The sequence below is a fragment of the Helobdella robusta genome (assembly GCF_000326865.2).
Source record: "Helobdella robusta unplaced genomic scaffold HELROscaffold_7, whole genome shotgun sequence".
Lineage (NCBI taxonomy): Eukaryota > Metazoa > Annelida > Clitellata > Rhynchobdellida > Glossiphoniidae > Helobdella > Helobdella robusta.
Window position 1 is genome coordinate 2,653,552 of NW_008705398.1, and position 16,630 is coordinate 2,670,181.

Consider the following 16,630-nt stretch of genomic DNA (forward strand, 5'->3'; position numbering starts at 1 on the left):
TTCCTACAAATGTTGTGCATGGATGACGACGACGAGATAATAATGATGAGACGATGATGAATTGCGATGTGAAAATTAGAGATGTGAGTTTTTGCATGTGTTGTGTACTTTCAGAGCCAACTTATCCCCTTTAAACATCTTATTGACGTGATCAATACGACAGATTTTGTCTTATCTCAAGTAAAATAATTTATATTTTTTAAAAAATTGAAAACAGATAATGGTATCAAAGTATTAAAATAATAAAGGAGGAAATATTGTTAACAATGTCGATATAACGATAAATGTTCAAGTTTGGATTAAGTTTATGTTGTTGAAAGAAAAGAGAACAAACATAATGGTGTGGTGTGTTGAAGTGACTGCTGATGATGTTGTAGAGGTTTGTTGGCAGGCAGCCTTGCTTGTGCCACTGCTTGCATGCTGTGCTAAAATACGTCCTGTTTTTCAATTTATTCAATTTGCAGTTATTGTATGAAAAAATTTCAAGCATCAACCACTTCAATCCATCTGGCCACATTCAACCCATCAAATAAACCACCACTGAAATGATGAGGCGGCTCTCTTATGTAGAAATCTTTCGACAGTGATTCTTAGCAAATGTTTGATGGCTAAACCTAAACAAATACATCCAGCAAAATATTTAAAAGATTGAAAAAGGTTATTAACCTCAGGTTCTGATTTTGTTCTTCTGAGAGAATCTTCAACATGTTCCAAGCAGCATGGGAGTGACTTGCTTCCTTGTGGATGTTGTCGTGAGTTGCATCTGCAATGTCAACATTATCAGTGTTGTTGTTGCTGTCGTTGTTTGCGACATTAGGCAGGCAGAATGTTATTTTAGACAGCAACATATCATGCAGCAATTCTACACTCTTCAGTTGTATGTTGTTGTCTTCATCTGTCAATTTCGTTAGGATTGTTTGCAACCAACACCTGATAAATTTCAATCAATCAATCAATCAATCAATCAATCAGCCAACAAAAGAAAAATGATGAGTAATAAATACTTCAACAATTGAATAATCGTCTGAAAGAACTCGAGCCAACCGAGCAAATTAATAAATTAGGCATCACATCAAATGAGCCAGCTAAAAATCAGCCAACAAAATTCCACCCACGAATAATCAAAATTATTATTTTAATGTTGCTACAGGAAATTTGTTTTGAATTAGACTTTTTTGGAATTCATGAACATACTACAACCAATGAAACATAACACATAAGGGCTGATAAATGAGCATGAAAACTATTGAATATGCAAACACTGGAACACGCAAACGTCGGAACATGCAGATAAAATGAAAACATAAAATATAAAAACATACATAAAGCGAAAAACAGCAACAACAATAATAATAGAATAAATAATAATAGAAATAAAAAATAATAATAAGAAGAAAACCTCTGCACAGCTGCGTTTGAATGCATGCACTTCAAGACATCAGTGAGACTTAACATGGCCTGTTTCCTCACTGACACTGACACATCCATGCATCTCTCGCTCATTGTATCCAGGTTCTTTGAATGATGACGTTTGTATAAATGTATAAGAGTGTGTGTGTGCGTGTGTGTGTGCGTGCGTGTGTTTGTTTGTTGGTGTTCGTATGTGCTCATCCACAAGTTTTCGTTGTAATTTTTGTGCCATTTCAAGTTCAAATGGACAAAACAAGTAAATCAATAGCAAAATTTACTCTTGAAGCAGTAGGCTCAAAAAATATTTGTCAACAATTGCAAATATTTTTGAAATATGGAACAAAAACGCGTTTGCATCCATTCTAAATTAATGGATTGGGAGGTAAACAACTGCTACAATTGGGTGCATTGCAGAGCATGCATTAAAGCATAGGAACAACAAGCAGACCAGGACATTGAGATCCTTTGATCCAGCAATGCAGACGACATCCGTGAGAGCCATAAGGGCAGCTTTGCGAACAAATGGTCTGGCGTCAGCACATCTTCTTCTCAACATGCTGGTCACTCCTGCACTGTCAGGCAGATCTGATGTGATGTGAATTGGCGGTACAAGTCTGGTGCATGTGGTGTGTTTGATTTATGCATCTAACATGATTGCGAAATTCTTTTATAATGCACATGAATAAAAAAACCAGCATGACAACAAAATAATTCCTATGGACAGAAAATTTGCTGACCTATATTATTAGTGGTGTTGTTGGTGCCGGGATTTGTATTACCTAGAAAAAATTTAAAATAGTGATTTACAATCGGATAAACAAGCAACTGGTTGAAATGTGAACCTGCTTGAGTTTGAGAAATGAATCTATTCGTGTTTGGGGTGATAAACTGGCTGACAAAGTTGCCTAAATTTTCGCTCAAATGAGCTTTCGATGACAAAAATTTGTGCAGACATAATAGTGCTCGGGTTCTCACACTGCAATCGTGAAATAAAATTGTTGTTCCATTAACAAATATTAAATAAATTGGAATCTATGTAATCTTCAAAATAACAAAATATCAAGTGAAATGAGTAACAAAAATTTATGAACGTTTTTCAATCCAGAGGTCAGTAAAAAATACCAACATCTGACATTCAACAACAAAAGCATCAACAACCAAAACAACAATAAGAACAAGAACGACAAAACAGATGAATGAGAAAGAGTAGATGAACTTTGGAGAGGCATCCGAGCATCTCTCCAGCAAGGACTCCACCAAATCATCCTTCGATCGTTCAACATCTGGCACGCTTCCTAGGATATTTAAATATTTTTTCTGTTTAAATACTTCTTGGTCACACACACACACACACACACACACACACACACACACACACACACACACACACACACACACACACACACACACACACACACACACACACATATATATATATATATATATATATATATATATATATATATATATATATATATATTCATTTTGACGGATATTTTACCAAAAATATTAAGTAATTATTGAAAACACCTGCATCATCATACGTTCATGTAAATGACATTAGTTCGTGCGTTTGAAAGATTTGACTAAGAGCTAATTTATCTTTTGACTTGTTGCTGTCAGAATTTTTTTTGTTAAAACAACTTTATTGACTGGCCTGCTATCAAAGATATTTAATGCCCTCCCATATTCTCAGCAGATTTATCGAATTGTTAGACTGGTATTCAAAAATTAACTCCACAAAAGCAACAATTCCGTAGAATGAGCAATTTGATCAGCTCATAGGAGCGAATCATCCGACGGCATGGAGACTTACTTATAGTTTAAAAGAAGAACAAACTTTTAATTAATTTATAATTAATCAATACATTGATCCACCACAATCTCGCAAACGTCACAGATTGGGTTAAACGAATTGAAACTGTTGTGAACAGCCACTGCAGCCACGATTTATTTGATTACCATAGATTGCACACAATTTTAATTTGAATGTTTAATAATTGGCAAAATATTTTTTGGCAAAATGTTGCCCTGCAAATTGGGGCTTATTCATATTTATATACTATTTTAGCGTCAATTATAAGCTTGTTCGTTCAAATGTTAGCAATAATATAATTTATTGTCGTAAACATTGAATATTTATAGAAATTATGCAGTTCCAGATAATTTTTATAAAAATGACTCAACCTAAACCCAAACAAAACTAAATCAGAGAGCATAATTTTTTAACTTTGTAAAGGATTACCAAAAAAAACTTTTTCTGTATTTTTATTATATAAATAAGTTAAAAAACGATAAGAAATATTGAAAAATTGAACCCGAAAAGCATAAAATGTAGTGATATTTCTTAATAATATGTATATATATATATATATATATATATATATATATATATCGAGAGAGAGAAAGAGATGGAGCAGTCGCTGATATATATATATATATATATATATATATATATATATATATATATATATATATATATATCAGGGCTTCGAACCGGAACAGAACCGAAAACCGGAAAAAACCGATATTTTAGCCGGAACGAAACTCGGAACTGAACCGAAATATTTTTTGCTTGCCGAACCGAAACCGAAAACCGGAACGAAAAAAATAACATTCCGGTTCAAGCCGTTAATATATTTTTTATAACGAGCACTTCTATAAATAATTTTTCAAAAGTCTTTGTTATTTTTCAATATTTGTATAATATCTTTGATTTGAAATTTAATTAACAATGATATGTCAATAACTTGAATATCCGATACACGCGATACCGGCAACATTTACAAATACGCAATTAAATATAATTAATTAAATATATTTGCCCGCAAATTTATTAGCGCGCTCCACCACGTAATGTCAAAGAAATTCACTTTTCATTTCTTGTCTGGAAGATAATTAATTTTTTTCGCTAAGTTTCGTGATTATTGCATTCAGAATTATTTGTTACTGAATTTTTAATTTAAAATTTTTTATTAAAATTGAAAATTAATTTGGCTTCTTATCAATAATTTTACATCATTTTATAAGTGTTCTTTACTTTTCTTTACAAATTTGCGCCAGTAGGATTGTGATGACCATTTACAAAATTTAATAACTTTGATGGGCAAAAACGTTTTCCGGAACTGAACCGATAACCGGAACCGAACCGAACCGAAATTTTATCTGGAACGAAAACCGGAACTGAACCGAAATATGTTAGTCGAACCGAAACCGAAAACCGGAACGAAAAAAATTACGGTTCGAAGCCCTGATATATATATATATATATATATATACATACATATATATATATATAAAGCATCAATTTTAAAGCTCATATTGTCTAACCATTTTACGACATGCTAATTTCAATTTTTATTTATTAAATTATCCTTTGTTGAATATTTCTGTTTAATTGTGTTTATTCTTTAACAAATTTTGAATTTGACTTTGTATTGTCTTTTGATTTCTATGCACAATATTAGTTAAGGTGGTCTACACATACATATGTATCTTGATCTCCGGTGCTTTTGCCGAATAAAATTCTGTTCAAATTCAAATATATATAATATCACACATATTGATTACAAAATTTATAGAAATACATGAGGATTTCAAAGGAGGGAATTTATTTAAAAGTTAGTAGGGATTGGATGACTAGGTGTGTGGAATGAAAAGAGAAAAAAGGGAAAGATACGCACTCACCATATTCTAACATACTTGAGACCAGATCAACACTGAACATCCTCTGACTTATCTGCAAGTGTAATATCATTCACCATGTTTCATTATTATTGATCATTATAATAAAGATATGAAATTATTGATAAAATATTTATTATTCTAATAAAAAATTATAACTTCAAAGTTTTAATCATATTTTTTGTCAAAACTGTGATTGCTAATTCAATCAATCTTCGTTTTGCGTCCAGAGACCCGGTTTCCCGAGGTAGGACGTTGTTTTCTTTGCCATCAACTTTTTGCGCAAAATTAGACAATCAGTTGTATCCATTTCATTTAAATTTAGAGCTTTCATGTCTTGCTCGATTGTTTGCAATCAGGACTTCTTTGGACGGCCTTTGGGACGTGTGCCAGGTACTTCAACATCTGCAAGAGAAGTTATGGCACTGTTTCCACTTCGTTTGACATGACCAAACCACAGCAGACGGTGTTGCCGGCATTTGTCCTTTATATCATCTAAACCAGCACGACGCAGGATTTCGGTAGATTTGATGTGGTCCTTCAGACTAATTCGTTGCATCCATCGGAGCATTTTCATGTCGGTTCGTTGAAGTTGTTGTTCCAGTTTGGTTGTCATTGGCCATGTTTCTGCACCATATAACACCGGACGTATCACAGATTTATAAAGTCTTGATCGTAGTGGTAGTGGGATGTCACGCCGCATCAATATAGAGGCAAGGGGATGCCATTTATTCCAGGCTGCACGTATGCGTGCTCGAACGGCAGCTTCAGCTGTTCCAGTACAATCCAGAACATCCCCTAGATATTAAAACGATGTGACTTTCTCTATTTTAATGGCTTCAAAAACAGTGCTATTTTGAATTTGTTGTTGTGGATTGATGCAAGCAGGACAAACAAAATTGGACACTTTAGATAAAGTACCAACTATTTTTGAACAATAGTTTGTGACACCACTGGTTACACTGCTGACACTTGATTGAATTGTTACCTACACCAGCTTTACAAACTGAACAAGGCCATCGTCCAGTAGCTGTGGATTGAATGGGTTCACCAGTGTTCTTTGCTTTGGTTTTGCTGATGTCGACTTTGAATCCATGATCGGCGAGTCTGGTGTTCCAATCTTCAAACATCTGTGCTGCATTCTGCTCAGACGTAGCTGTTAAAACGATATCATCAGCATATACTAGATTCCAAATGTCACCAGTGCGTATCGGTTTTGTGATTTCTTCCATCACAGTTATAAATAAAAGTGGACTGAGAATCGAGCCTTGGTGAACTCCAACGCCGATGTCAAATGCATCTGTGTTTCCGACCGTTTTGCTGACAAGAGTCTTAGTATTCGTATACATTTCCATCACAAGTCGAACAAGATATTCTGGAATGAGTTGTCGACGTAGACTTCACCTGATTGCTTCACGGGGAACTCGATCAAATGCTTTTTCAAGGTCTATAAAAATATGTGATAGTTGTTGATGCTTTGCGAGGTACTTCTCTTGCAGTTGCCGAAGGATGTGAATTGCATCAATTGTTGATTTCCCTGCTAGAAAACCAAATTGATAATTTCCGATTGTGATGCACGACGTTAATCTTTTCTCAATGATTTTTTCGACAATTTTCAAGGAGTGTTCTAACAGACGTATACCCCGATATGATGAACAGTTCAATGGATCACCTTTGCCTTTGTATAGCGGGACTGTCATGCTATAGTTCCATTCAGTCGGCATTGAGCAATTTCTCCAGATTTCACGGCAAAGTTGTAGTAACGTTTGGATACCTGCAGTACCAGATGCTTTGATAATGTCATTTGTGAGTCCAGAGGGCCCTGCTGCCTTTCCATCCTTCATAGCTTTTAAAGCTTCTGTAAGTTCCTCTATAGTGATGTCTGGAATCGGACCTTCGATGGGTGGAGCGTCAAAGTTAACATTGATGGGATTTGTTTCGTTTAACAGACGGTTGAAGTATTCTCTCCACTGTAGCTTGATCTCATCTTGTTCAAGAACCATCTCATTTTTGTCGTTTTTGATACATGAGGCACCAACTATTTCTTTTTTCGTACGCTTTGCTTGTTTTGCTATACGATACAGAGATTTCATTTGTTCACCTTTGCTTTTAGTGAGCCAATCTCTGCACTGATCTGTCCGAGCCAGTGCAATTTGACGTCTTGCATAGTTGTTGTTCTCACGGAAAATTTTATGGTCATCAACAGACTTTGATTTTTGCCATTGCTTGTATGCAACTTTCTTTTCAGCTATTGCATTTTGTACACTGTCACTCCACCACCAAAATTGTGATTGCTAATTCATTCACAATTCTAGTTGATGTAGCAATCAATATCTTACGGGCAAGTGCAATGATAAGAACCAACAAACACGATCGTCATCACAACTATGAACACCATTGTAAACATAAACAATAACAATTTGGTTATAGAATATTGTCACTAATTTTTATTATTTTATGAATGAACGTCCTCTCAACTACGTGGCATATGCCATTCCAAAGAAAGAGAATCACAATTCTTTTAACAGATATTAATAACCTAGAGTATTTTAATGATTCTAAAGAAAGGATTTAAATAAGAAATTAATATAGAAAATTTTTAGCAATAGATAATACAGATTAATTTAAAATTTTATACAAACATTACAACATTGAAATGTTATGACACAATTTGCAAACACCACCTTAGCACTTTTGGTCAGTTTGTCAGTAAGCCAGGTGATGAAGACTTCCAAATGTGTTTGCGATAAACTTTCCAGCAGGAGCGCAACACCCTGCCAACCAGTAAATAAGAGGTCACCGATCAACAAACCGAATTATTCGTTCAGTTGTAGTATTTCAAAACAAATTAAATTCCATTCGGTAATAAAAACGCAACTCAACCGACTATCGATCTTTTATAAGCTACCTTTATCTAATTAACAAATTTTATAAAATGTTTTTAGCGTAATCATAACGGTTATTTTGTGTAGTGATGAATGAAAAATTAATTTTTTAAAATAAGTTGAAAAAATTAACCTGTGAAACTTTAACACGATGGTCCAACTTGTCAGGAACATTGGCGCATATGTGTTGTATGAAGATGTACATCAGTTGATCACATTCAATCAAATCTATCATTAGCGTTCTATATGTTTGTATATATATATATATATATATATATATATATATACATATTATATATATATATATTATTAATGAAACATTTATAAGCGCTAATTAAAATCAAAAAGTTCTCAAAAGCGCTATCTATAATCAAACAAAGTCAAAAAAGAAAAAAAAGTACAGTCAATGGCGGTAGTAACAAACAAATAATTATTCACTTAACAACAAAATCAAAGCGAAAATAAGTAAGTTTTAAGTTTCTTTTTAAAATCATCAAGTTTCAAATCTTTAGTTCTAAAAGATCTCGGTAAGCTGTTCCAAACCATTGGTCCAGATACTGCAAAATCTCTTGATGCTATCTGCAGATTGACATCGGGTACAACCAGCAAAATGCCATCATTTGATCTAAGGTTCATACCACTCATCATTATAGACTTTTCTTTTATTTTATCTATCAAATAACTTGGTAACAAGCCATGCACAGTTTTATACATTAAAATACATATTTTATAGTAAGTCAATGAAGGCCCTTAAGAATTGGCGTAGCATGGTTAAATTTGAGACCTCCAACAATCAATTTGGCTGCTCTATTCTGAATAGATTGAATTGCACACCTATCTGGCAAACCGTAAAACAGATCATTGCAATAGTCCAATCGTGAATGAACCAATGCATGCACCAACGTATGAATATCAGATTTATCTAATGACCTACGGAGTTTATAGAGTTTTCGAATCTGTCCGGAGCATGAATTTGTTATCATCTTTATATGATTATGCATCGATAATCTAGAATCAAGAATGAAACCCAGATTAGTTGCTTTGTCACTAAATTCTATTTTAACATCTCCTATTTTCACTGAATCGATATTAAGTTTCACCAGTTGCTGCCATGTACCTATTGGAACAAATTTTGACTTCTGCTGATTTAATCTAAGACCATTGTTTGACATCCAATTTTCAATGTTATTTAGGCAGGTTAGAAGTTTTTTGATTTCAGATTACAGTAATTCTGGCTTATTACTAACTATAATCTGAATATCATCAGCATAGGCATGATATTTAAAACCGAAATTACCAATTACTTTAAAAACTTCAGCGGTATACATGATAAAAAGAATAAGCCCAAGCACTGAACCTTGTGGCACTCCTGATGTCAAAACCGTTTCATTAGATAACACATTATTGAAAACTACCTGTTGCTTTCTGTCAAACAGATATGATCTGAACCATTTGATAACAGTACCGGAAATACCATAATCATGAGCCAATTTTTCCAAGAGAATCTGATGGTCTACACAATCAAATGCCGCACTCATATCTAAAAACGTGACTAGAGCCACATGTTGTTTGTCCAAAGCAGCAAACAACTCAGAAAACACATAAAGCAGTGCAGTTTCTGTTGAATGATAGCGGCGAACTGGTAGATTGGTGAACTGGTAGCAGGTTGTTTACATTTAAATGATTCAAGAGCTGTTTGGCAACCACTCGTTCAAATATCTTGGAAATGAAACAGATGTTGGAAATTGGTCTATAACTAGACAAAGCATTTCGATCCATATTCACTTTCTTTAAAACTGGATAAACCATAGCATGCTTACAACCATTAGGAAATGTGCCACTGCTCAAACTCAGATTTAAGATACTGGTAAGAAAAACGATGAATAAATCAATATATTTCTTTAAAATATGGGTCGGAAAGACATCTATCATACATGTTTTTGATGGCAAACTGAGCACAATTTTTCTAACGTCAGATTCTCTTAAAAGCATAAAGTCAGGAAAAGAACAATTCCCATTGTACTGAGCTTGACAAATAGTCGGACAATTAGATACATTGGTAGACTGTTTAATTTTATTTACTTTATCATTAAAAAACTTTAAGAATTGAGACGAATTTAAACCAACAATTTCACTCAATGACTGACCAGTGACCTGATTACAAAGGACTTTATTAATAACATTCCATAGATTTTTAGGAGATCCACTATTGTCTGCATCAGGTCTTTTTCAATAACTGTTTTTTTTGTGAAAAAAGCCTAGATTTATTTTTCAGAGCTGCTATCCACTCATTTTTACATTTCTCTGTCTGATATTTTCTGTAATTCCTTTCTTTCTTTCGACAAAGTCTTTTGAAAGATTTACATTCACCATCGTACCATGGAGCATTAACATCACGTTATGGTCAACAACCATTTATATGCTATCAACGTCAAGTTTTATTTTTCTGTTACTATCATTTATTTCATTTAGCTGAGCAACAAATTCATTTTTAGACGCATCCATTGACTTAGCCAAAGAACTAACATCTTGAGACAAATCAACACAACGTTGACAAAACCATTTTAAACCTTTAACACTTCTCAAAATTTCAAGAATATCATCGTTAGTTTCACATTTATTGTGAACAAAAGTCTTGCAACAAGTGCATGACAACAAATCTTTACTTGGAACTTTTATTGTACACTTCGTACAACAGTAGCGACTACCGGACGACATTATTGAATTTATTATTATAATTAATTAAGCTTACTAGCAGGGAAATTCCTATCACGTGACAGCAATTTAAAGACAATATTTTATCAAATTTCACTAAAATAGTGAAATTTTACAAACTAAATTTGATATAAATTATTCAAAAATCTAATTATATTAATTTATCCAAAAAATATCAATAAACGATTACTTTTAACGACGAAAACACCAAAATTAACTGACGAAACGACAATATCAACCGTCCAAACGACTGTCCAAACAATATAAATATATATGTTGGTAATAGACCATAATTTTTACAATATTCTATAAATTTTACCGAATGTTTGGCGTTAATATGTTTGTAGTTCGTTTTTACAATTTTTCTCACTAAAGTTTTTTGGTGAACGTTTAGTTTATTAAAATTCAAAATAAACTTATTTTCCGAATTCATGCTGCAAATAGGACGCCAAGTGGGGAACCCATAGCGACACCATCGATTTGCTTGTAAAGTTTGCCTGTGGGGCTGTGGAATGGTGCTTCGGCAGCGCAAATTTGAAGAAGGGACTTCAGTTGTGCTTTCGGTATGCTCAATGGAACCATATCTGAGTGGTAAACGGTGTTGATAATTATGTCAATTGTATCATGAATTGGTACATTTGTGAATAATTATTCAACATCCAGAGAGGCAATAAATTTGGATGGTTTAATAATGCTGAGAAGATTAATAAACTCACGGGAAGATTGTAGTGTGTAGTTGTTTGGAATATATGGGGTTAGAATTTTGTTCAAGAATTTTGCAACAGGGTATGTGACGGTTGTAATTTGGCTAATAATTGGTCGGATGGGATGATTATTCTTATGCGTTTTTTATATTCCCATATAAGTAGCCAGGAGAGTATTCGCCTATAAGTGATGGAAGTTTGTCGTCAGTGATATGCTTTTTTATTTTCTTAATTATTGTGTTTAGTTTAGTTTTCAGTTGAGGAGTGGGATCTTTTTTGATTACTTGGAACTTTTTTGTATCTTTGAGAACATCATTGAGTTTTTCATGATAATCGGCTCGGCCAATAATGACATATTGTGCAGATTTATCTGCGCGTCGTATTACGATATCTTTATTTTCTCTTAATTGTTTCGCCGCATCTTTCATCTCGTCAGTGAGTAGCTTGCTTTGAAAACTACCGCGTTGTTTCTTAGCTTCAGCTTGAAGCTCAATGGCAACAGAGGGGTTGACGCTTATTTTTCTTTGACGTTCAGCGTCGTTTATAGACATCATTAGCTTTTCAATCTCAATTTTGTTGGGTTTTTTTAGATAGTGGCAGTTTAAACCCAAGTTTAAAAACGCTTTTTGCTTGTCTGTAAGTATGTGGTAACTAAGATTGATGAATCTATCTTTCATAATATTGTTATTTCCTTTGATTATCAAGTTGGTCAGTTTTTTATGAAGTTTTAGTTTTGATGATTGTATATATGCATTTATGGATGTTGAATCATTATTCACAAATGTACCAATTCATGATACAATTGACATAATTATCAACACCGTTTACCACTCAGATATGGTTCCATTGAGCATACCAAAAGCACAACTGAAGTCCCTTCTTCAAATTTGCACTACCGAAGCACCATTCCACAGCCCCACAGGCAAACTTTACAAGCAAATCGATAGTGTCGCTATGGGTTCCCCACTTGGCGTCCAATTGCAGCATGAATTCGGAAAATAAGTTTATTTTGAATTTTAATAAACTAAACGTTCACCAAAAAACTTTAGTGAAAAAAATTGAAAAAACGAACTACAAACATATTAACGCCAAACATACGGTAGAATTTATAGAATATTGTAATATATATATATATATATATATATATATATATATATATATATATATATATATATATATATATATATGCGCAACCACACACTCATACACACATCACAACTAAACATCACAATGACAAACACACACACACACACACACACACACAGATATATATATATATATATATATATATATAGGTGGCTAGCTTCCTGTTCGTACGGCTGTTTTTTTCTTTCGTTCAAAATTTTCTTCAAATTCTTGTTTTAAAGCCAAATTTTGTAATTTTTGCATTGAGGTTGTTTTTGTTTCCAATTGTGCTACTTTCGGCAGTGAAATATCAGTTGGAAAGAATATTTGACCATTTTATTGCAATTTATGGCAACAGCTAGACGGGTATGCATTTCTGAAATATTATGGTTTCTTAATTAAAATGTGGAAACAATTAATGAGGAAAGTTTTAAACATGAAACAGCGGAATTTTATACTAATGACGAAATATCTAGCGGTAAAAAGTTATTTTCTGAAATTGAAATTTTAAAGTCAGACAAAGTTGCTAAACTGAAGATAACTACTGGAGGTAAAGATAAATATGAAAAATTTTGTGAACTAATAGATTTGGTAGATTCCTGCTATGAAAATAATTTATTGATTCAGTTACCTATTTTTACAGTGTTGAATATAAATCGCATTCCTCTTCGACTTGCAATGGATAATGGCAAAATTATTACTGAGAACTTAGTTAAATTAAATGAAAAAATGGACAAAAATGGAGAAATGATTGCTCAGTTAGTCACATAAAAAATCAATAGTGAAACTATTACTGAGAGCTTTAATAAATTGAATGAAAAAGTTGATAAACACGTTCAAGTAATTACTCACTTGGCAACACAATCTGACAGCCAAAATAAAGGCACTGTGACCTGCAACATCTGCAAACACATACTGACTACTAAGGCTAGTAGTGTTGCTAGCGGTGCTAAACCTTCAGAAAGTAGAGCCAAGTAAAACAGAAATAAACATTCTGAAAAATTCTCGTTGGGGTGATGCTCCTTTGACGCCGTCGGCTGGTAATGTTGCTGATATCTTTTGGCCTGTGGAGCCTATGAAAAAACGTCATCGCCCAGCAACTCCAACACTTAATCAAGTTAATATTGAAACTAAATCATCTGTCAAGGGTATAGTAGGTCGGAAACCTCCCCTAAACTTGGTTATAGCTGCAAAAAAAGCCGTTACAAAGAAAAAATTCTATCATATTGGGAATGTGGCAAGATGCACTAAGGACAATATTGTGGAATACTTGAAGTCACTTGATGTGGAAACTGTTTCATGTTTTCCTGTTTTTAAGAAGTCAGACAAAGAAACTAAAACACCAGTACTCAAAAAAGATGGTAATGAGGAAAATCTCTCCACAGACGAGACTAAACCAACGTCTTCGGACAAGTCAACATCCTTCAGGTTGTGCGTAGATGTAAAATTAGCCAATGTGATTGAGGACATGGATTCCTGGCCAGAGCATGTGAGAGTCCGTGAGTGGTCGTTTTCTTCACATCGTCAATCCTCTACCAACCCGGTCAACACAATAGCTCAAAATGGATAGTAATTTTGATCCTGACTTGAATTATTTTGATCATTTATGTAATTCATGTAAATTTTATAATACTACCAACTTAAATTCATTATTCAATTCTGGTGTTACCAGTTTATTACATGTCAATGCTAGAAGTTTGTTTCACAAAATTAGTGAATTTGAAATTTTTCTTAATCAATGTACTATTAATTTTAATGTTATTGCTGTAACAGAAACTTGGTTAACGGATACTACGGGTCCGCTTACTGTTATTCCAAAGTATAATTTTATTTATAACAATAGACATAACAGGCGTGGTGGTGAAGTTGGATTATTTATTAGAGATGACCTAGTTTATCATGAAATTAATGTTTTAAAATCATCCTCAACATATTTCATTAATTCTTTTTATTCTTTAAATTTTTTTCCACTTATTACAAAAGCCACAAGAATTTCTAATCACGGTTTTTCCTTTTTGGATAATATTTTTACAAATAATCCATCCCCCCCACTCCGCGGGTGTCATTTAAAGTGATTTGTCTGATCATTTGCCAATTTTTTCGTTGATTAATGAGAGTGTTGACACCGATAATATTGTTCAAAATCCTAGGTTGTGTTATTCAAAAAAGAACTTAACTGAGCTTAATACAAAATTAAATTCTGCAGATTGGTCGTTTATTTTGGAATTTTATGATGTTGAATTTGTTTTTGATGCCTTTCTTAAATTTATTCATACCGCCATTATTGATGTTTGCAAGCCCAAATCAGTTAAGAAAAATAAATATAAAAAACCTTGGATAAATGCAGATTTACTCAAGGTAGCAAATAAGAAAAATTTATTATATAAAAAATATTTGAAAGACCCATCTTTTGTTAATAAAACCACATATTTATCTCTCAAAAATCACTTCACAAAAACTGTTAGACAAGCAAAATCTTTCTACTTTAAAATGAAGTTTGAAAAAAATAAAAATAATTTAAAAAATACTTGGTTTATAATAAATGGTTTGCTTAATGCAAACAAAACTTCTAAACTCATTGGTTCCATTAATTTAAATGGTGATATAACTTATGACAATGAGGTGATTGCAAATTCTTTTAACAAATATTTCACTAATTTGGTTGATGGCATCAATGTTGATGTTAATGATAGGAATGTTACCCAATATTTGAACAATCCTGTTTCATCCTCAGTTTCATTATGTGAAACTAATGAATTTGAAGTTCTAAATATTGTTCATGGGCTAAGAATTCTAATTCTACTGGTCATGATGGAATATCTAATTTCGTCATAAAAAACGTTATTTCTACAATAATTAAACCTTTAACATATTGCATTAATTTATCATTAAAATCAGGAACGTTTCCAAAGTGTTTAAAAATAACCAAGGTTATCCCTATACATAAGAAAGGCCCTAAAGATTTAATTAATAATTATCGTCCAATATCCTTGGTTTCATCATTTTCAAAACTGATTAATTTGATAATTCTGACCTCCTTTTTAAATAACCACAATATTTTGCCAGATTGCCAGTATGGCTTTAGAAAGGATTACTCGACTGAGCTTGCTATCCTTGAATTAACGTTATATATTTTAAAAAATATTGATTCTAAAAAAAATGCAAATTTTATTGACATCAGTAAAGCTTTTGACACTGTCAATCATAAATTGTTAATAATTAAGCTATCACATTATGGTATAAGGGGAACAATGCTGGGGTGGTGTAAAAGTTACCTCGAAAGTCGTTATCAATATGTTACTATTAACTCAATTAATTCTACCTTGATGCCTATCAGCTCTGGTGTTCCCCAGGGTTCGATACTTGGTCCTTTATTTTTCAATTTATTCATAAATGATCTTGTTAATTCACCATTGCCAGTTAAATATATAATGTATGCAGATGATACCACCATTTTAGCCTCTGATCCATTTTAGCCATTGCGGGTAGTCGAAGAAACTCTTAATCAAGAGTTGTCTCGAGTTAGCTCATGGATGTTCAATAATGGTCTGCAAATTAATATCTCAAAAACATATGCTTTATTTTTTGGTCCAAAAATTGTTACAAATCTTTTAAACTTTTCCCTATATTATAACAATAATCAAATAACAAGATTAGACAAAATAAAATTTCTTGGGGTCACTGTGACAAGCAATTTGTGTTGGAAAGATCACATCATTAATGTTTCAACAAAAATTTCAAAGATTTTGGGTATTCTTTATAAGTTAAATTATATTTTACCAAAATTTTTAATGCTTAAGCTATTTTATACTTTTGTTTATCCACATTTAATATATTGCATCATTGTGTGGGGTCGTCATGTTAAATCTCATATTGTATTACTTGATAAATGTTTGTTTTATTTTTTTAGGATTTATTACGATTTAAGAAAATTGGACCATATTTCACATTGTTTTTCCAAATCTAGGATCTTAACAGTCTCTAAACTTTATTTATTTCGAGTACTATTATTTTTATTTAAATTAATTGTTTTAAAAAAACATTTGCAATTTCATTCTTTTTTGATCAATCCGTCTTCGTATTCTCTCAGAATTACTCGTCAAACAT

General features: G+C 32.7%; 1 protein-coding gene across 1 annotated transcript; it reads left to right on the forward strand.

Annotated features, from left to right (window-relative positions):
• Positions 1 to 13,252: 13,252 nt before the first annotated feature.
• On the forward strand, positions 13,253 to 15,358 carry HELRODRAFT_164904 (hypothetical protein; the record flags this gene model as incomplete). Its single annotated transcript, XM_009030840.1, has 3 exons — positions 13,253 to 13,281; positions 13,451 to 14,012; positions 15,146 to 15,358. 3 exons carry the CDS (start codon positions 13,253 to 13,255, stop codon positions 15,356 to 15,358), a joined length of 804 nt encoding a protein of 267 aa, XP_009029088.1.
• Positions 15,359 to 16,630: the final 1,272 nt, after the last annotated feature.